Raw genomic sequence first — 22854 nt, 5'->3', positions numbered from 1 at the left:
CGTTGGATTTTACTCTTCTCATTTTTATAGAGATTCTAATTATCTTTCTTCTGCCTTAAAATTCGTCCGGATTAACGCTGTGTCCGAAACTGTGCCCTATTCACTATATAGTGCACTATTTTGAGGGTTCCGCCATTTTGTATGAGTGTCCGAAAAACAAGTACAGGCTTTTCACTGCACTCAAACAATCCCACAATGCACTGCAAAAATTAGTGTACTAACCATGTACACTAGCTGACACTAGTGGATAGCAGATACCCATAATGCACTGCGTTGTTTGGTGAAAACCCACATGAGGTAGTGCTCAGAATCATTCACCACCCTCCTGAATTCAGTTCCCTATAGTAGTGCACTATATAGTAAATAATATAGGGAATAGTCAAAAGGGAGCCATTTTGGACACAGGGTATATCTCAGTAGGCAGCATAATGAGGTGTCTAAGAACTGGGACAGCCTACGTGTCGGGACATAAAATGTTCTTTAGTTAGACAGCTCACTAGGATTTGGAACAGATGTTATATGCTTTTTTAATATTTCTGAACATATATGGTGCTATCCTGTAGCATTGCTAATTCACGGAAACGTCCAGAGTGAGCATACTTTCATGTAGTCTGAGCATGTGATTCTGGAGCATCTGCAGTACGTGACAGATGATTCAAGCATGCAGTCTGAGTTGTCATTCAAGCATAAGGTTTCAAGCGTCTATCTACGTTAAGGGACGGAGTCAGTGAAACAGAAGGTTGGTGATGTTAGCGGAGATATAGCTACAGTATCTACAGGGTGATGCTGAGGCTGGCTCAGTGATGCTGGGGTGAATTTGTGATAGACCTGCACTGGTGGCCCTTATATTGATTTTATTGCTGTAGAGTTACAGTGTTGTTACTGTAAGGTACTGACAGCGCAGTACTGGATATTTAAAGTAATTTACTGGCTCCTACAGTTTATCCAAGTAGACGTACATTCCAGCTCAATATATAAAGTAACTACATGTTTATAAAGTATTTATGACAAGTATTTATTTATATATATAAACAGCAACTCTGTTTACAATTAGATTTGTATAGAAATGTTTATTCAATACATGCATTAATGCGTAATACAACATAATGAAAGAGTGTGGATTGTGAAAAGAGTGGCATGTTTGTAAACAAAGTGAATGAATAAGTAAACAAACAAACAAAAACATGACATAGGGTCAGTTTGGTGCAGATTTATTTATTTATTACATATTTACTGTCATTCGTTTCTGTGTTCCTCCTCCCTCTGATTTCTTTTCCTCACCCCGAAGCCCTTTCTTTTATAAAAAAAAAGGCATTGATTGGCTTCATAAAGGTCAGCAGCAGTGTCTGACCTCATCATATCACAGCACAAGAAATTTGCAAAAGGGTAATTGGATGTGAAATCGCCAGGTGAAAAAAATTAAAAAATCCACAGCAAAAGCCCCACAGAACTTCCCCAGCTCTTTATAACCATCACCAAGGCTTTGAACCTCCACCGAGGACCAGGTGTCTACAGAAATGTGGAGTGTTGGCTGTGAATGATGTCACAGTTAACATCTGAATCAGTGACTGGTCAAGGCCGTCCTCAGAGCTCGTCTGTGACTGCCGTACAATCACCGTACGCTCAACAGACTCAACAAAGCTCAGGAAAATCAGGTTGCCGTGGTTGCTGAACCTGTCTCAAAAGAGAACGAAGCGCTGAAAGGAATCTCTCAGGAGGATCGGGTTCATTCAAGGACAGGAGGGAATGAGTACAGTGTTAGGAAAATAATCATCTTTTTTATAGTCGGCAAAGCTGAATATTTCTCCACCACTTCTGTTGAATATTTCTCTGTTATGATTTTTAGCAAATTACCTTAATAAAGTCAATACAATACACAATGAGTTAATGGCCAACAGTTAATTAATTAATTAATTCATTCATTATCTGTAAGCGCTCTGGTGGGTCCAGAGCCTACCTGGAATCATTGGGCGCAAGGCAGGAATACACCCTGGAGGGGGCGCCAGTCCTTCACAGGACAACACACACACTCACACATTCACTCACACCTACGGACACTTTTGAGTCACCAATCCACCTACCAACATGTGTTTTTGGACTGTGGGAGGAAACTGGAGCACCCAGAGGAAACCCACGCAGACACAGAGAGAACACACCACACTCCTCACAGACAGTCACCCGGAGGAAACCCACGCAGACACAGGGAGAACACAACACACTCCTCACAGACAGTCACCCGGAGGAAACCCACGCAGACACAGGGAGAACACATCACACTCCTCACAGACAGTCACTCGGAGCAGGAATTGAATCCACAACCTCCAGGCCCCTGGAGTTATGTGACTGCGACATTAACCTGCTGCACCACCGTGCCGCCCACCAACAGTTAATAGAGATTTGATTAATTCCTATAGATGACAAATAAATGGTTGATTAATGATAATAATTGATTAATAAAACTTTATTGTCCGTACAAATATCAGTTTTCCTTGCACCGTTTAAAACACCTGCCCACTCAAGTTTCAACTGAAGGTGCTGGGATCATACACACGATGACCAAACGATTTTGGACAGAAATGAAATATCAAAAGCGAGTTTGTTGCCGCAGTAACAGCCTCTTCCAGAAACAGACTTAGTGATGTTTCTGAACAGCTGGATCCTGAGGGACTTTATGGCTATTTTCCCCAAACTTGGCTTTGAGTACTGTGACCTTACCCTGGTGTGATTACTATGTGTCAGTGCACGTGTTTATAATTCTCTCTCTCTCTCTCTCTCTCTCTCTCTCTCTCTCTATAGATTACTGCGAAGATCCACTGGTGGCATCACTTCCCTCGGGCTCCTTTCAGAGCTCATCAAGATCCTCTGACAGCCACTCAGCACACTTTGCGAAACTCCACAGAAAAGATGGTACATGTTTAACTCCACTTCTGTTATTTCGGTTAGCGTGGGTGACGGCGCTCTTATTGTCAGCTGTTACACAAGGCCCATTTGCTTCATCACTGAATAGCACTGCAGTGGTACGTGCCGATAAGCTGCGAAAACAAAGAGTGCACAGAAATTTGTCCTCACTCGCAGTATCTTAACATAAAGGCCTGTTTTGTTTTTTTTTGTTGTTTACGGATGTTGGTGCTCTTTAGCCGTGGCGAATACTGCCAGTCTGCAAGAGCTATCACTTTAATGCCAGGTAATCGGAGAGCCAGTGTCTCTGTCTGGTGACCTCCACACAAGCCAGTGTTTTAGTGGCCAAGTAAGCAGCATTGCTGATATTGTCTGTACTCTGCAAGGGTCACTTAGGCGGAACTCCTAAAACCCCTGACATGTTCGATTCCAAGCGATGCCTCAGCTGTCTGTCTGGGCTGTGTAGGATGGCCTTGCTTCTCCCATCAGGGAGAGAATGGGGCTGTCTGTTGGTCGATGTAGTGGGATCTGGGCTGTTGGTGTTCTCTCCAGAGAGCACTGTGCGGTGTTAGCATCTTCACCCTCTCAGGTTGGTGGAACTGTGTGTGACTGAGGTAGTACTGAGGGCGAATTGGCACCAACAAATGGCTGGCAAGTAAAACTTTTAGGGAGGGACTTGTAAGATGGTCCTGAGCTCGTGCATTCAGCTTAACAGAGGCTTGTTTCAGTAACGTTTGCTAATTTGCTAATTGGGTAAGTTTTGGTTTCCAGAAGTCAGTCTACAGGCCAGTTTTAATAAACAGAAAAAAAGGTGTGGATCCCTTTAAGCAGACCATAGTGATGTAGTCATCCAGCTACTTCTGAATATGAGTGCATACACATCTAAGGCTTTCTGGGAATGCGTAGAATGCTAATGCAGGTTCGATAAGACTCAATTAACGGAAATTAAAGGGACAAAGGGAAGGCCTTCTGTAGCCTTCTGTGCTTGCAACAGTAATGTCAGTTGATACATGTGTTGAATAAATAACAATTACACCCAACAGGAACAAAGTGGTTCTACGCAATTAACCTAATGGTCCTATACTTTGCAGACCTAGCATGGGGCCAGCATTAGCACTGTCAGCCTCTGGGCTTGAGGAGGGGGGAGCGTCATAAATTCTGTCGACGTTCTTATTCTTTGTCTCGCTCGTTCTATTCCAGGGAGGTGGCGGCCGTTTGATTTATGCGATCTCGCGAAACACGATCTTCATCATTTGAAGAAACACTTCAGAAAGGTCCCTGGTCGATTAGACCCTTAAGTGCAGAAACAGCATAAATACCAGCTTGCACCCAGACTCCTGTTTATTCTCCTCGTGAGGGGCAGGAGGTGACCTCATGTGCATACAGAAAGTCACTGCTCTCATCAGTATTCTCCAAGCCTCACCTCGCTTTAATTATGATGGACTCACGAGGAACTCTCTGGAATGAAGTCGGCCATCCACTCCCCGGCTCCCCTCTCACACCCGGTTATCAGCTCGGCTACGCCGCGTTAGGCCGACCCCTCCGTCACCACCCCCCAGGCATTTGCGGCTCTCTCCATGGCACTGAGTCCAAAGCAGCAGGGGGCTTCACGGATGTGAGACAGACCCAGGCTGCTCGCTCCCAGGCTGCCTTCCTCAGCTAGACGTGTGTAGACACCAAATGCTAGCGCTCTTCTGTTTCTCGGTTCGTGTGCTCTCAGAGATAAGCCAGAGGAAGCAGAGCGAGAGACAATAGCACAGAGCTACTTCATATAAATATGCAGGGGATGGCTTGGTTCTACCTGGTCACTATATAGCAGGACGTGACCTGCTCCTTTAACATAACACCATCTTCAAGAAGGTTTTACAACAGATGCAAGAACATTGCAATGAGGATTTCATAGCATTAATGAGGTCAGTTAATGGCTTTCTAGATACTGATAAACTGTACACAGTAGGTCTAGCAAGTAGAGGTTTGTAACGGCACTTTTCCACTGCATGGGACCGATTGTAGTTGACTCAGCTCTGTTGGGCCTTTTTGCTTTTCCATTAGGCAAATTAGGTACCTGCACTGGGAACTGGATACTTTTGTTAGTACCTGCTTACTCGTGGTTCCAACATGCCGAGTAGGCAATAAACCTTGAATTGTAAACCTTGCAGTGTGCTGATTGGCCAGAGAGAACTGTCAATCACAACTAAATGCAGAGGTCAAGCACAAACTCGCCATCTGTAAGATCTCCATGCTACAGCTGAGGTCACTTTTTTTGTTGTTGTTTTTTAATCTGACTGACAATGGCAGCTCATACGATTACACCATGGTCTTTTTGACGAGGTTCAAACACTCTTTGGATCAGTGGCATAAGAAAGAATCCAGTGAAAGCTGAATGGTGCAATAAGAAAAAGAAACCTGCATTGATAAGACTGAACTAAAGGTTGTTCAGTCCCAAAAATCAACAACAACACAAATACACTTAACATCTTCTCTGCTGTTTCTGTGGTTTCCAAAGCCCACTGTTCTGGTCTGAGATGGGGTTTGTGACATCATCCGTTAATTCATTCGTTCATTCGTTCGTTCGTTCATTTATTTGTTCAATCATTCACTCACTTACTCATCCGTTCGTTTGCGCGTTCATTTGTTTATTTGTTCATTCATTCACTCACCTATTCATTTGTTCGTTCATTCGTTTATTTGTTCATTCATTCACTCACCTATTAATTCATTTGTTCATTCATTCATTTGTTCATTTGTGCATTGGATGGCACAGTACGTAATGTCGCTGTAACTCAACCCCAGGGACTTGAAGGTTGTGGGTTCGAGCCCCACTCCAAGTGACAATTTTTGACATTGTAGTGGAAAACCAAACAGGTACCAAGGACCAAAAAGCGAGTAGAGCTGAGAAGAGTAGGTACCATGCAGTGGAAAACCACAGTAATAAAATGATCATCATATCATAATATATAGTCTATGGTGATCCCTTGATGAAAGGAAGACTGGCTAACTGAATATGTCTACAAAGTATATCTGTACAAAGGGTGCCTTGAACACTGGAAACAATGTGTTTTCTCATATGGCGTTTATTACGTTTGGCTATTTGTACAGCTTTGTGGACTGGACATAGCTCAGATAATGACCTTGGTTGCACAGTCCAGTTACACTTGGTATGTGTGGCCAGAGCCACGCTCCTGTCCTTAGGCCAAAAGCTTTCCAGCTGACAGTGACTGAGCGATAGAATGTTGCTAATGAAAGATGCATTGCAAGATCTCCAGCTCCAAACTGCCTTGAGGCAGTGCTAGCGAATCCCTGACCCAAAGCTGATCTCTGTCCTTCACCATCCTTGCCCTGACAGTCCTTTCATCAGCCAGAAAGTCCCATGTCCTGCTCAATTCGACCTATCTGAACCCCAGCCTGTGTAGCAGCTTAGACTAATGTGCCACTTACATGGTAAGGACTTACTCTCCAAGGCAGTGGATAGTTTCCCAGTGGAGCTGCTTAGCAGATGTGGCTATTTATATTTTTTTCCAGGCTTTATTCCAAGCAAGAAAACAGAGAGGAGAGGGGAGCGGATTGGTGAGAAGGTCCGCAGTGGCTTCTGAATTTGCATTAGCACCGACTGAGGTATTTCTTTGCAGACAATGGGGGTTCACTTTTTTATAACCTTAGCAAGCTAGTGAATAATCACAAATGAAGAATTGCGAATATTACTTTTAACTGGTCATTGTTTGACCAGCTTAACCTTTAGCCACTATGCTAATGCTATGCTTTCGTGCCCAATAAAGAAGAGGTTGGAGTGACAGAAGCTTGTTCTTCAAATCAACACCACCTTTCAGATGGGGCTACAACTAACGAAGACCTTTCCTCACTCAGGAGGCCACCCGGGTGCATTGTGTAGTCATCTCAAGGCTCGACTATGGCAAAGCATTTTGTGATGGTCTTCCTCAGAGGAACATCTGGTCCCTCACTGTCTCCCACTGTGTCTCACTGCCCAAACAACAGCGTCCCTCACTGTCTCCCACTGTCTCTCAGCATCTGAACAGTAGTATACCAACAGAAGTGTTTAAATGAGCAATGGCCAATTGAATTTGTTGGTTTATTGCTATTGTTATTATTATTATTATATATTACTTTATTAATTTATATTTTTTAATTTCTTTAACTGTTTATTTTTGTTCCCCCAGGCATCAGCATTGATCATGGTATGGTCTTGCATTTAATTTAATAGTATACTGTAATCCTATTTCTACTGGTGTGGATGTGTACTCTGAACAACACGAGAAAGCCCTCTTGCAAGTCGCTCTGGAGAATAGGGCCTGCTAAATGCCATAAATGAAAATGTAAATTCTGTTACTTCGTGGGTCTAAATGAGAGAGAAGTGCAGGCATCAAAGGTTCAGACTGAGATCCTTTATTATCAGTGTATCACAGTTTTGTTGCTGAATTAGCATTTCTCTGCATGTATTCGTTTACACATTTAAACCAAACCCAGTTTTATTTCAGTATTTGAGCACCTTCCAGAATAAAACCAGGCAGAAATTCACAGACAGGGCTCTTTTCTGTAAACTGTGCCAATCATGTCAAGCCTTAGTTCTCGGATTTGAGAAAAGAGAAGCGTAAAGAGTGCAGCCAAATTGTTGACTGTTAGCACCATTTGACTACTGACCCCTCGTGTTGACTTTAACATTTAGTGGGGTCAAATGGCCCTCTTGCCTCCCCCTCTTTGCTAAAATCAAGCCAACATTTCTTAGGCCAGATTCTAACTGACTGGCACCATTTTCACTGCAGGTTTGTTATGAGAATTTCCGTCATAGGTTTAGGATGATTATGATTTTGCTAACAGTTAGGTGTGAGTCACAGTTACATGTAGTGATTGCAGAAAGCAGAGAGTACGTAACAGGCTGAAACCCTTGCATCCCCTTGAAGTGTAGAATGTAACAGAAATATATGAGGAAACACTAAGCAGCTGTTGGGTCAGCCACACTCGAGGTCATTGCGCATTTTCAAACCACTGTATAGTAACATTACACGCCTCTGAGGTCTATTCACCGTCCTCTAGAGATATGATAGAGCTTGGAGGAAAAAGAAGAAAGAAGGTGAGCCACACAATGGCCAGAACAGATCCTGTTTTACCACTTACATCGGCTTCTTTCTCTCCTTTTGTCTTCGCGGTTTCTCCGATGCCTTCCGCAGGCGCTGGCGGGTGGTCTCCAGATAGTGAGGATCATCGACCCTGGCTGCAGCTGGATCTGAGGGATCGGCTGGAGATAACGGCCGTTGCCACACAGGGTCGATGGGGCAGCTCAGACTGGGTGAGCAGCTACTACCTGCAGTACAGCGACTCCGGTCGGACCTGGAGATCCTACAGACAAGACGACGTTCCATGGGTAAGTCCATGTTGTGCAATGTCAAGTTCTACTGAGGGGTGACAAGAAAAGCCTGATTGACATTTGCATGCAGCTGCTGTGGTAGTCAGTGTTCTCCTGCAAGTGTGTAGAGCTTCCAGTGCCACCTGGTGTCAATGTGAATTAGTACTTGTGTGTATCAAAGTCTATAAAATGGTGTTTACCTTTCATAGTGCATGAAAAATCAGCCCTAACCTTACCCACACCCCTAATCTTAACCTTAATCCTAACTCTAAGTCAAGTACCTAAACTTAACCCTAGTCCTGACCCTAGCCCTAACCCCAAGGTATTACTTTTTTGAAGATATCAATGTCTAGTCGCATTTTGTGTTAGTGCCAATTTGAACAGATGCGGTGGCTGGCTTCTCTTGTCTCAGAGGTAGCAGTGGCTTCATCATCCCAGCCTGGTAGCATGGCGTGACTGGGATGAGTTGGCATGAGTCCTAGCTACTGGGTGGAATAGGTAATAACCAAACTGGGGAGAGAATTGGATGGATAATAAAAAGCTTTAGGCATGCATCTGTGTAAATTGGGATACACGTGTGCATGTGGCAACATTTTTCATGTTATTTCATGAGCATACAAGCTATTGCTGGGTGATAATGGCAGTTAACCGGAAAAAAAAGGGCTAATTGGCCCAATTCACACACAATTGTTGGTCTTAGAGAAGTGGCTGGACCCAGTGTGATTGTTAATGAGTGTTGAGCATTTCTGATTTATTTAAATTAAAATATTTACAAATGTAACCCAAATTGTGCAGTGAAACATTTACACACACACTAATGAACACTAGGGGGCAGTGAGCCCAGGTGCCTTGCTCAAGGGCACTTCAGTCATGACCTGCCGGCTCTGGGGATCGAACCAGGCAACCTTCCGGTTACAAACCCAGTTCCTTAACCACCAGGACACGGCTGTCCCCATAAACCTTCATAAGCCTTAATTTTTCAAGACATTTGCATGTACTGCTGAATATATTTAATTTACATAGGCTAATGATTCTTAATTAATTACTAATTATTCCAGAATCAGCCGGTCATTGTACGCTGTCAAAATGTGCATACACCTACTCATCCCCCATTTCTCCTGAAATGAAGTGTGTTAATGGGAAACACTTTTCTGAGAGGGCTTTTACAGTAGAGACATTGTTGGAACATTTCCATGATTTGATGGCATTCAGCCATGAGAGCATTAGTGCGCACAGGGACTGATGCTGGATGATTAGTTCCCGGTCCCTAATACCACTCCAGCTCCTCACAAATTATTGATGGCGCTCCATTCACTCCGGAGAACACAGTTCTAGTGCTCCACAGCCCTGTGCTGGGGGCTATACATGAATGAATACTTGAATGAAGCCTTGAGCTTGACCTTAAATGCATGTGCAGCTTAAGAGGCCCCATTTCATTCTGTGCTTGTTCTGTGGAGTTGGGTGCATATTAATGTTGAATAAATGGTGACTACAAGTTTTGGATGTGTGATCAGCCACTGAGAGATGATATAACTTATAAAGAAATATCTTATATAAACATCACAGTTTTTATTTGAGTTGTGTGTTTATGAGTAATGCATTATTACTCGTTATGGCAGCTACTACACACAGTGTGTTCACCTACAACCCATGGATATCCCACCACTGGATTGGTGCCGTTGTGACCATGCGAATTACAGCACCAGTCAAAAGTTTGGATACACCATTTATGATAACAGTAGAAAGAAAGTAGCTGTGTCATTTTATTATCTGAATATTTTAAAGAAGACCCCCCCCCCACCACCACCACCACACCTCATTGTTGGAGACATAACAGATGTGTCCTGAAGTTTGCCGGTGCTGTGGTTTGTGGGCTGTCCTCCTCCTGAGGACCCCGTAGTCCCCTCGTTCTCTAATGAGACACGGCTGAATCTACAGGAGAGGAATCAGCTTCCCAGGCTTAATTACAATTGGTATTCTTAAGCGTCTGTTATCGGCTCTGAAAGCTTTTGTCTGAGCCGTGTTAAAAGCGTGACTCGCTCACTAATAAGCGTGATGAATTGCTAGTTAATTTGCTTAATGATTGTGGATTATTAATTAATTAGCTTGCTAGTTGCTCTTCAGGGTGACTTAGGGTGATTAGCGTGGGAACGCTGGCGAGGTCCCGCCGAGACCGGGGGGCAGGTTAAAAGAGTTTAACTGTGACAGAAAGGACCAGTTAAAGGGATTTGAGGAAGACTCAGTTCGATCGTCTGCGTAGCTGTCCCTGTGAGACTCTTACTGCCCAGTGGCATGGCCGGCTGCGTGTCCTTGGCAAACCGTGCCATGGCATATTCAGAAGTGGTCGGTGTAGGGGGAGGGGGTTCCTCACAGAGGTGTCAGTCTAATCCAGAGTGATGCCAGAGTGATGCCAGTGAGCCAGCTGGCGCCTGTGGCAGACAGTCATGCATGGTCTGATGCCATCTGTTTCATGCCAGCGTACCGCCACCCACTCTGGCTAACAAAGCCCACTGCCCAGTACCCAGGAGCCAGCTCTTCTCTACTGCTCATCACCTCACAGCCATTAATCATATTAAACAAGTGCATCGCTGAATCACTAAATGGTGTGCCAGTGGGTTTAACCCTTCACCCTCCCATTCCGCTGCACCTTATACATTACAGTTACATTATTTAGAATTCATTATTCATTTCATAGACAGGGAGTGATTGATTGATCTATTTTGTATTATGAGATTTTTTTAAATATTTTTTAGCTTGAAATTATAGTTAATTCCTCCAGAAAGACACAGATAATACAATAGACACTTATTATGAACGATAAATCACTTCTTCTGTGCATGTGCCCATTCATTTGGGGATCTGGAGTCTACAAACACACACACTGTATAGTAAGACACCCCAGTTTGGGGTGAACAGTGGCTCATTATCATTTAACGGAAGAGGCCCATCTATGCCACTTTGGCCGTGTATGGCATGCTGACCATAGACTCATGTGCAGGTGCTTCCTGTAGGTATGTAATGCTACAGGAAGGAATCCAAATGGGAGGGTCAAGTGAGTGGAGCGCTTGCCCATTATTTTGCGGTAGAGCCAATCAGATGGTCTATTTTCGTTTTCAGTCTATTGAATTAAGCCAATCGCGGACGGGCCTGTCGGTTTCCATAGCAGCCATTTGGTCTTTGCAAGTCCTCCAAAAGAAGGTGGTGTTATTGGTTAAAAACAAATCGAGTACCTGGAAGAAACCCATACAGACACAGGGAGAACACGCAATACTCCTGGAGCAGTGAGGAAGGGAACACTGCGTTTATAAGCTATACATTAATTATTAACTAAAGGGACATAGATTGGACATATAATGATTCGCAGAACCAAAATATCTAATATATTTCATTCATTTAGCAACAAGTTGAATCAAGTCCATGGTTTTTTAAGTTTTCAGTTCACAGCTAAAAAGCACCAGAACAAAGCTGCATTAAAAGTCTCAGTAACTTTATTCAAAATGGCTTTATTTTGCTGCCAGGTTTTGAATAAGCTGTCATTCAGGTCAGTGACAGGCGTCCTTGGTCCCCTTCACCGCTCCATTTACAAATGGAGCAGATCCGGTGGGGGGCAAAAGCCGAGCCTGGAAGAGCAGGGAATTAGCCGTGATTCAGTCTAAGATTCTTGGAAGGTTCTCCTACCCTTTCTCTTCCAGGTTCTATTATTGGAATCATGCTTTTCTCTCTCTCTCTCTCTCTCTCTCTCTCTCTCTCTCTCTCTCTCTTTCTCTCCCTCTCTCTCTCTCTCTCTGGGATGGGTGGAGGACCCTTGGAGTGACCTGTTAGCTTAAAAGCCTTTCAATCAAACACCAGCGAGAAGAAGCAAACAATTTCTCTCTCTCTCTCTCTCTCTCTCTCTCTCTCTCTCTCTCTCTCTCTCTCTCTCTCTCTCTCTCTCTCTCTCTCTCTCTCTCTCCAACTGCATCCTCACATGTGCAGATATTGCTGTGTGCTGCTGTGTGTCCTGCTGTGTGTGTGTGTGTGTGTGTGTGTGTGTGTGTGTGTGTGTGTGTGTACATACACAAATAGATAAGTGAAATCTATAACCTGAACAAAGGCTTTGACTAAACGTGTTTGAGCACCTGAACAACAGTAGAGAACAAGGATGTGTGTGTGTGTGTGTGTGTGTGTGTGTGTGTGTGTGTGTGTGTGTGTGTGGTTTTGTTCCAACCAAAAGCTGATTAAAAGAATGCTGCTCTGTACCTTGCTACTGCTGTTGTCTCTGTAATGAGAAGACTTTGAAGAACTTCACACACACACACACAAACATTCTCTCGCTTTCTTACTTACTTTCTTTCTTTCTTTCCTTCTTTCTTTCTTTCTTTCACACACACACTCACACTCTCTCACATTTACACTGTTCTCACCTAAATTCTCTCTCTCTCACTCAAACACACACACACACACACTTTCTCTCACGCCCCATAGACCATGTCAGGTGGGGGCAGAGGCTGCTGTAAGCCGTGTATTTCCCGCTCTCCTGACTGAATGCCTCACAGAAATGTTCGGAAATCTAGTCTACAATCGTTTTAGAGGCAAAAAGATTTCACTCCAAAATCTCTCTAAAAGGACAATGTTGATGCACAAATTTTCAGTAGAAATGAATGAGCAGGTGTCCAAAGACCTATGGCTGTAAAGTGTATAGTATGTGTGTGTCCTGTTCAAGATCCTTATCTCGTAACTGATCAGTCAGAGCCACAATGTGAACTTTCAGTGTGCCTCAATTAATTCTAAAACTAATGAAATGCCATAAGAACAGACACAAAGTACAAGCAGTCACTGACCGGGGAATGGAGTTCAATGTCCGGTCCATCTATGAATGTTCATTCTTTCATTCATTATCTGTAAGCGCTTATCCAGCTCAGGGTCGCCCTGGAGGGGGCACCAGTCCTTCAGAGGGCAACACACACACTCACACCTACGGACACTTTTGAGTCGCCAATCCACCTACCAACGTGTGTTTTTTGTGTGTTTTGTGGGAGGAAACCAGAGCACCCGGAGGAAACCCACGTGGACACAGGGAGAACACACCACACTTCTCACAGACAGTCACCCGGTGGAAACCCACGCAGACACAGGGAGAACACACCACACTCCTCACAGACAGTCACCCGGAGGAAACCCACGCAGACACAGGGAGAACACACCACACTCCTCACAGACAGTCACCCGGAGGAAACCCACGCAGACACAGGGAGAACACACCACACTCCTCACAGACAGTCACCCGGAGGAAACCCATGCAGACACAGGGAGAACACACCGCACTCCTCACAGACAGTCACCCGGAGGAAACCCACGCAGACACAGGGAGAACACACCACACTCCTCACAGACAGTCACCCGGAGGAAACCCACGCAGACACAGGGAGAACACACCACACTCCTCACAGACAGTCACCCGGAGGAAACCCACGCAGACTCAGGGAGAACACACCACACTCCTCACAGACAGTCACCCGGAGGAAACCCACGCAGACACAGGGAGAACACACCACACTCCTCACAGACAGTCACCCGGAGGAAACCCATGCAGACACTGGGAAAACACACCACACTCCTCACAGACAGTCACCCGCAGGAAACCCACGCAGACACAGGGAGAACACACCACACTCCTCACAGACAGTCACCCGGAGGAAACCCACTTCTTTTAGGGTCTTTTAGGGCAGGAATAATCACAGCATGTGACACTGCTGGTGAAAAAGGGGATATGATCGAAAGCTAATGGTCCAACATCAACACCTGACCTCACTGATCAACAACAAGGTGAAATCTACCGGCGGGTAAGGGAGAAGCACTGGTCATCTTGTTACAGTGGCACATGTCCAGGGGTGGGAGATCTGTCAGAAGTAGGCACTGAATGCCGGAGAAAGGGTCTGACACTTTAACAAGGGTGAAACTCTGAGGGTCATAATATTTTGTCCAAATCATCTTCAAAACTGCAGGTCTTGGATAGTAGCAGGTAAAGTGGTCCAAGGAAGGACAGTGATGTAATGACAGGGTCATGGGTGCCTAAGGCTCACTGAGGCATATGGGAAGCAAAGGCTAACTAACCTGCTCTGAACCCTGGGCCATTTTGGAGAAGCGCTGGCCGTCACACTCTGGCACAGGTTAAAGTACTTGTCGCAGATCATTAATCTCACCCATGTGCCTACTAATGTTGAGTTACTCAAGTCATTTGCCTGTCATTGGTTTTAATCTTGTGGCTGATTGGTGGAAGGTTCATGTGTCTGAAAAATAAAAACGTTGGACCTCCATTGGGCCTACATTTCTTCTTCTTCTTCTTCTTCTTCTTCTTCTTCTTCTTCTTCTTCTTCTTCTTCTTCTTCTTCTTCTTCTTCTTCTTCTTCTTCTTCTTCTTATTATTATTATTATGGGTGGCACGGTGGTGCAGCAGGTAGTGTCGCATTCACACAGCTCCCGAGACCTGGAGGTTGTGGGTTCGATTCCCGCTCCGGGTGACTGTCTGTGAGGAGTTGGTGTGTTCTCCCCGTGTTTGCGTGGGTTTCCTCCGGGTGCTCTGGTTTCCTCCCACAGTCCGAAAACACATGTTGGTAGGTGGATTGGTGACTCAAAAGTCCGTAGGTTGTGTGTCGCCCTGTGCAAGGAGTGGGGGCCCCTCCAGGGTGTATTCCCACCTTGCACCCAATGATTCCAGGTAGCCTCTGGACCCACTGTGACCCTGAATTGGATAAGGGTTACAGATAATGAATTAATTATTATTACTATTATTTATATTTTAAAATGCCATTGTGCTTTATCTTGTGGGGGAGCTCCCAGCATACACAGCGGCCACCCCTTCAATTGTTTTATGGGTTATTTTAGGGGTTTAATGTTGTTCTTTGGTGGTTTGTGTGTTGTGTGTGTTGTATGCGTGTGTTTGGGCTTGTTTTGAGGCAAGATGTGTTGTTGTGTGGGGGATCTTCATGTGTGTGATGTCCCTAAATGTCAATAACAAGGCTCAATAAAGGGTCCAATAAAGGTGGCTTGGAAGGCAGCAACGGCTCAGTCTTGTTACCCTGCCTCTGGTGACATCCCAGTGTTTTACACTGACTTCCTCTGTAATAAAAAGCATTTTTACCTTCTCCAATAACTTGTGTTCCCTTTTTTTTTAATTTTTCACACAGATGACGAGCACACACACACACAGAGACACACACATCAACCCAGTGAAACATAGTGTCTTTTGAGAAACACTAGATGAGTCAAAGGCATTCTGTTTAAAAACCTGCAGGTCTCAGTCTTTGGTACAAAACAAAAAAAAGTGATAAAAATATAAAAAAAGTTAGCAGGAGTGTATTCATTTCATGAGCAGTGCCATCTCAGCACATCTATCACCTCAGCATCACACACACACACACACAAACATACACACCTGTGTAACCCAGCCTTTAATTACCACTTTTAGTAGGTGAGAGTGTGCAAAGAAATCAACTGAATCCAAGAGAACTGTGGTCCCTTGTGCTACACTTATCTCGTCATATCTCCTTCCTAATTACACACAATGTTCTCTGAGCTGGAGCCGAAGCACATTTCCCCCAAAATCTATTCAGGGATTATTTGCCTTTGAAGCTGTGCGTCCCTTTTGTTGTCCTTTATTAATTTGTAACAGAAGATATTTAATTAAGTAAATGATATCAGTCTGGTTCAGAGATGGCGACTGGAGACTCAGACTTGCACCTCGACTGTGATTTTAAAGCTTAAACTTAGTGTCTAATCTCACGTCTTAAACGAGATGAGTAGGGTAATCTAAAGCATTAGGCCTTTAGTTCAGCTCCTGAAGGCCTACCAGATGGAAGAGCTTGATTGGCTTACTTCTAATCTTATGAGTCACGTCCCTAATCTGACTTCAAATGTTATAACTCGTGACTCTAATCAGATTTCACATATTTGACTAGTGGCTCAACTTGACTCTTTTTAAAGAATTAGGCCTTCAGTTCAGGTCCTGAAGACCTAAGACGTTGGAGATCAAAAAAAATGAAGACACCTCTTGCTGCTCCTTTCAAGAGTTTAACCTGTTTGTTTCCAACCTTATACTTATATAATACTTATAGATGACATAACAGAATATAAAATGTATTAAATATAATCAAAGGCAGCATGGGGGTGCAGCAGGGGGTGACACTCCTCACAGACAGTCACCCAGAAGAAACCCATGCAGACACAGGGAGAACACACCACACTCCTCACAGACAGTCACCCGGAGGAAACCCACGCAGACACAGGGAGAACACACCACACTCCTCACAGACAGTCACCCGGAGGAAACCCACACAGACACAGGGAGAACACACCACACTCCTCACAGACAGTCACCGGGAGCGGGACTCGAACCCACAACCTCCAGGTCCCTGGAGCTGTGTGACAGCGACACTACCTGCCGTCCTTGGATGCACATATGTTCGCTAATTATTTTCTGTAGGTCATTCTTTAAGTTAAATGGCCTCTGTGTGCGCTTTCAGTGACTGACATAAGTCACATCAAAATGTGTAAAGTCTCACTGCAGGAGCTCAGAAAGGTTTTTACGTTAATGGCTTTGGCGGTGCAGTGGTTTCCTGTTTTGTTGTTGCTGCTGCTTCTTTTGCTGCTGATGTTATTGTTGTGATTATTGTTGTTATTGTTGTGGATGTACTTGTTGCTGTTGTTATGGTTTTACTGCTGATATTTTTGTTGTTTTTTTTGTTTGTTTGTTTTTGTTTTGTTTTTTGATGATGCTGCTAGTTTTGTCGTAGTTGCTGCTGTTGCTGTTTTTACTGCTGTGGTTTTATTGCTGTTGTTGTTGTGATTGTTGTTGTTTTTGTTGTGGTTGCAGATATTTTGCTGTTGTTCTTTTGTTGTATTTAATGCTGCTCTTGTGTTTGTTGTTGCTGACATTCTTGCTGTTGCTGTTTTCTTGTGCTTGTTTCTGTGGTTGTTGTTGTTGCTGTTTCTGTGGTGAGATTGTTGCTGTGGTGATTGTTGTTGTTATTGTTGTAGTTGCATATGTTCTTACTGTTGTTGTGTTTTTCTGTTTGTTTGTTTGTTTTTGTGGATGCTACTAATTTTGTTGCTGCTGCTGCTGTTACTGTGGTTGTTTTTATTGCTGTTTTGCAGCTGCAGTTGCTGCTGTGTTTGTTGTTGTTGTTCCTGCTGTTGTTGTAGTTAATGCTGCTCTTGTGTTTGTTGTTGGTGACATCCTTGCAGTTGCTGTGTGTCTTGTGCTTGTTACTGTGGTTGATGTTGTTGCAGCTGCTGCTGTGGTTTTTGTTGTTGCTGGGATTGCTATTGTATTTACAGATGTATTTGCTGTTTTTGTTCTGTTTGTTACTACTGTTGTTGTTGCTGTTATTTCCATTGTGATGTGGCTAAAATGCTAGTGTTCTTGTTTAAACCAAAAAGGCCTTGCCTCCTGCCGATCTGTTGCAGTGTTCCTGTTTTGGAACGCCTCTGAATTGATATCAGTGTGGAATGAAACTGGCCATGGCTGTGCTTATAGATCTTATTTACCAAACCCTACTCTTTTTTGACTCTCTCTTGGATGCAGTGTTTCTTCATGCCTCTACGTTTGATTGATTACTATTTTGTTGTTGTTTTTTGGGTTGCTGTTGTTGTTGCTGGATACTCTGCTGCATCTCCTGGAGAGACCACCCTCTCTTTATCCTACATAATAAGATTTTGGTGTCCGAGTCAGCACCCGCTCCAGATCGATGGCATTGAGCGTCGGGGTCTTCAGCTGAGCCGCTAGCGATGGCTAACGTGGCCGAGCGCATTCATCACACAGTGACAGATCCCATTACCACACTCTAAAAAGGTCAATCAAATCAAAAACATGTTTATGGATATTTTCCCTTGGCCTTTCACGGAGACGCCTCGCTCTGAAGTCGTTTCCCTATTCATTATGGACGATAAGCAGAATGTCTTTGTTTTGTGGAAGGTGGGAGGGAGAAGCTGCGAGAGCTCTGTGGGTATTGATTACAGAACAGAACGCTTAAGCTGCTCTGAACGGCCCACTCACATCTCAGGGTGGTAAAAGTTTTTTTCTAGGGGATTTGTCTTCTAAATTAAGAGTAATGAGCACTGCTGCAAATTAGAAGGGCTTGAGTTGGAGGTGAGAATTATGAGACCGAAGAATTGTGTTTTATTGAGTGTTATTGTCCATCTTTTGTTTTCCAAATCAGTTAAATAAAGCATTGTTTAATTAATTTGACAAGTCATCAAAGCAAAGAAGGTGAAATTGTACTTGACATGAGAATTACAGATGAATGACAATGTGTAAAATACTGACCTAACACTTAAATATTATTTCAGAAAATGTATTATTGAGATTATTATTTATTATTGAAGATGTTTTAAATACTTTTTCTCAATTGCATTTTGACTAAAATTTGACTACAACCATTTAAACTTATAATATTTTGTTTAGATCTTCAAACCTTTAGTCTAAGTCAAAGGGGTGGGGTTTAGAAACCTGGAGACAATGCACGTGATCTTCATTCATTCATTCATTCATTATCTGTAAGCGCTTATACTGTTCAGGGTCACGGTGGGTCCAGAGTCTACCTGGAATCATTGGGTGCAAGGAGGGAATACACCCTGGAAGGGGCGCCAGTTGTTCACAGGGCAACACAGACACACACACACACACACACACACACCTACGGACACTTTTGAGTCGCCAATCTACCTACCAACGTGTGTTTTTGGACTGTGGGAGGAAACCGGAGCACCCGGAGGAAACCCACGCAGACACAGGGAGAACACACCACACTCCTCACAGACAGACACCCGGAGGAAACCCACGCAGACACAGGGAGAACACACCACACTCCTCACAGACAGTCACCCGGAGGAAACCCACGCAGACACAGGGAGAACACACCACACTCCTCACAGACAGTCACCCGGAGGAAACCCACGCAGACACACGGAGAGCACACCACACTCCTCACAGACAGTCACCCGGAGGAAACCCACGCAAACACAGGGAGAACACACCACACTCCTCACAGACAGTCACCCGGAGGAAACCCACGCAGACACAGGGAGAACACACCACACTCCTCACAGACAGTCACCCGGAGGAAACCCACGCAGACACAGGGAGAACACACCACACTCCTCACAGACAGTCACCCGGAGGAAACCCACGCAAACACACAGAGAACACACCACACTCCTCACAGACAGTCACCCGGAGGAAACCCACACAGACACAGGGAGAACACACCACCCTCCTCACAGACAGTCACCCAGAGGAAACCCACGCAGACACAGGGAGAACACACCACCCTCTTCACAAACAGACACCCGGAGCCGGAATCGAACCCACAACCTCCAGGTCCGTGGAGCTGTGTGACTGTGACACCACCTGCTGCGGCACCGATGCACGTGATCTTGCATATTCATATATATTCACATATTTAATGACTGTGCAGGTTTGCGTGTGCTCTTGTGCTGTTCTGTAATTATTTCAATAACGGAAAATGTTTAAATAATGTTCACAATTTTCATGGTTTAAATCCTGCTTTTTTGGGACACATTCAACAAGGAACTGTGACAGCTCTAATTGGTGGGTGCTCAGTTGAACACTGGAAACATTCCACATTTCACAGGAGCTCATATTAGCATGACAGAGTGGTTACGCAAACACGGAGACACACACACACACACACACACACACACACACACACACAAGCATGACCTTTTCTTCAGCTGTCACTGAATTCTCCCTCTGTCACCAGATGTGTGTGAAAACCTTTACTCATAATAGTCATGTACTCCAGGCACCCCCTTTTCACACTGAAAATGAATGTCGTTATGTGTAGGGTACACGTTTACAGAGGGGAATGATGATATAAAGCAGGCTAATAGCAGTGCCGCCTCCTCCCCACTGCTCACACTAAATGAGCACATAAGTAGCCAGTATTTTGTTCCGTGGGAGGAAGAGACACAAAAGCCATCATCCCTGGATAAGAAGGCAAATTACTTGTAAATGAAGTTGGCTTCTCTTTATCTGCGAGAATGTGAGGGTGGGCTTAAATATGAATAGTTTATTCCTTCTCCCCTGAAAAATGGCTTTTAATTGAATTGAATTTCTATTGTTATTGTTTTATATCTATAGTTGCTAATTAGTTAGCAGTTAGTTAGCTTGTTAGCAGCTTAAACTAGCATGCTAATGCTAACTGATATTGTAAGCAACTGACTGTTCAGCAGCTCATGAGCCACTGGTTGTCTTCATAGGTGGAGTTTGGGCCTAAAAAGTGAGTGCACTGACCATAGGATGCTTTGATTTGACCAATAAAAGTGAATAACCAAGATGTATACTGAACCGGCTACAAGAATGAGAATTATATTGAGAGAAATGTGTAAATTATTGCGCAATTAATTATTTACCTTATTATTTAAGGCCATGTGGGTACACTTAGGGCTATGTCCATTTGGGAACACTTCGCTTCTCTGCTGGAGAATTTTTTCTTCCACTCTGGGTAATTTACTGACCCTTATTTTTTTTTCCCGAAGCCCTTTTGCCATAAAAAAATGAATTAGTATCAAGTACAATGGGCTTTAAGACAGCTAAAGCACAGTGATCAGAATTAGGCCTCTTGTACTAACTGCTAATTACGCCAAGAAAATTAGTCACGCTGTCTCATTAAGCTTTCATTATAAATACATATTTCTCATTCTCTTTGTAAAGCAGGCCCTTCTCTTCATGCTTCTCTCACTACGGCTCTCATGGGGTCTCTCTCTCTCTCTCTCTCTCTCTCTCTCTCTCTCTTTCACACACACACACACAAACACACTGAATAAATCTTGTCTTTGTCCTGGACCACATTTAACTTCACTTTCATTTTCAAGCTGAAGCATTTTTCAACACTACAACAGAGTAGAATAAAGCATCTGTAATCTATTTACTTTGTTGGAATAGTGTTTAGGTAACATCAACAATTCCTTTATAACTTTACTGCAGAGGTATTTTTACATACCTGTTTGTAACATAGCAATGTACACCTTCTGGACAAAAGTGTTGTTACAGATTTTATAATATCCCATTCTACATACACAGATATTAATACAGAGCTGGATCTTTGCAGCTATAACAGCAGGTTTGTAACTCTGCACTTACTGAGTCAGCAGAGAGTTGCCAATTTTTACACACTGTGCAATTCAGCACTCAGCAAACACACTCTGAATCTTTACATGGTCTGCCATTTTGTAGCTGAGTTGCTGTGGTTCCTAAATGCTTCCCATTTTTAATAACACCACTCACTGTTCATCTATGGCAATGGGACAGAGTGAAAGACCTGAATTCAATGATTAGGAAATCTGTCCAAAACCGTTTGTCCATAGTCTGAGCACGGCAAGGGCGTGAAATAAATAGCAATAGCATGAATTAGCTTCTCGTGTGTTGATGGTTGCAGGTGTAGTCTTTTCAATGATGTGAACTCCATGTGTACCTCTGTAATTGAACGCACCCCACCAAGCTGAGTTCATTTACACCATTTGGCAGAGCCATAGAAGCCTGGCGTTTTCTCCCATGTTGAGTGGACGCTCCGAAATTGCTTTGCAGTGAGCAAACATTACAGCAATCATTCCTCACTCCGAAGCTATTGCAGGCAGACACTGTCTCCTGGCCTCACTTGTTCTTTCCCTGTCTTCTCCGTCTTTTATCCTTCATCTTTCCAGCCCTCTGTCTCATCTCTCCACGTCGGGCTGGATCTTTTCAGCATCACATGCTGCTTTATTTTTGTGATCTGTTCTCTCTCCCCTCTTTTCTTTCATCACATTTGTTCCCTGTCCTGCCCATCACTCATCTCATGTCTCATTACACGTAATGGGGCGCGTGAGAAGCCCAGGATTGGCTGACACTTATCTGACGCCTGACTCTTCTCTTCTCCTCAGCTCTAAGATGCCAAGGAAACAGCAGCCATGTTTGTAACCCAGCCTCGCTGCCTTGTTCTCGGGCCGTTTATAACACGGGACACTTTAATAAAACCGACAAAACAAAAGTGGCAGACGTTAGCGGCGAGCTGAGGCTCATCAGAAATCATTGGCTCTAATTGCATCACCACTGCGGGACCGCAACGCAAATATCAAGTGGAACGCCTCGTTCAATAAACGCTGCTCTCACAGCATGGGCCCAGTCCAAGCCTCTCTATCAATAACACAAATGTCAATACCGTGAATGCTAATACATCTCAAAATATTACAAAGGCAGGTGTAAGCTGACAAAATCTGCACTGTATGCCCCAAAAGATCCCCATGTCCCTTTTAATTACCAAAGGATTCTGCTGCTTTAAAGAGCCCATATCACTGCAAATCACATTTCTCTCACTTTTTTGAAGTTTGATGGAGTGTATAAACATTGGAAAAGTTGTAAGTCTTCCGAGGCTTATGGGAAATTATGCTACGTATTAAGCTTACTTACTGTTTTACAGTTTCAGATAAAACACTCACTCAGGGGGCTCCAGAGCATGACAGTGGTCTAAGAGTTTTCCCTTTCATCAGGAAACTGCAAGTTTGATCCCCAGTGTTGCCTCAAGCATCTGAAGCTAGGAGACCTATAGAGCACAAATGGCTCT

At 43.9% G+C, this 22854-nt stretch overlaps 1 protein-coding gene across 1 annotated transcript in view; it reads left to right on the top strand.

Moving 5' to 3' along the window:
• Window positions 1–7744: 7744 nt before the first annotated feature.
• Window positions 7745–22854, top strand: part of cntnap5l (contactin associated protein family member 5 like) — a 57752-nt gene continuing 42642 nt past the window's right edge. Inside the window, exon 1 of the mRNA XM_066647588.1 lies at window positions 7745–8275. Coding sequence (XP_066503685.1) covers window positions 7952–8275 — 324 coding nt within the window. The 5' untranslated portion in view covers window positions 7745–7951. The remainder of the gene's footprint in view (window positions 8276–22854) is intronic.

This window comes from Hoplias malabaricus, chromosome 16 (genome assembly GCF_029633855.1).
Source record: "Hoplias malabaricus isolate fHopMal1 chromosome 16, fHopMal1.hap1, whole genome shotgun sequence".
NCBI classification, from domain to species: domain Eukaryota; kingdom Metazoa; phylum Chordata; class Actinopteri; order Characiformes; family Erythrinidae; genus Hoplias; species Hoplias malabaricus.
This window is presented reverse-complemented; position numbering and strand designations above follow the sequence as displayed.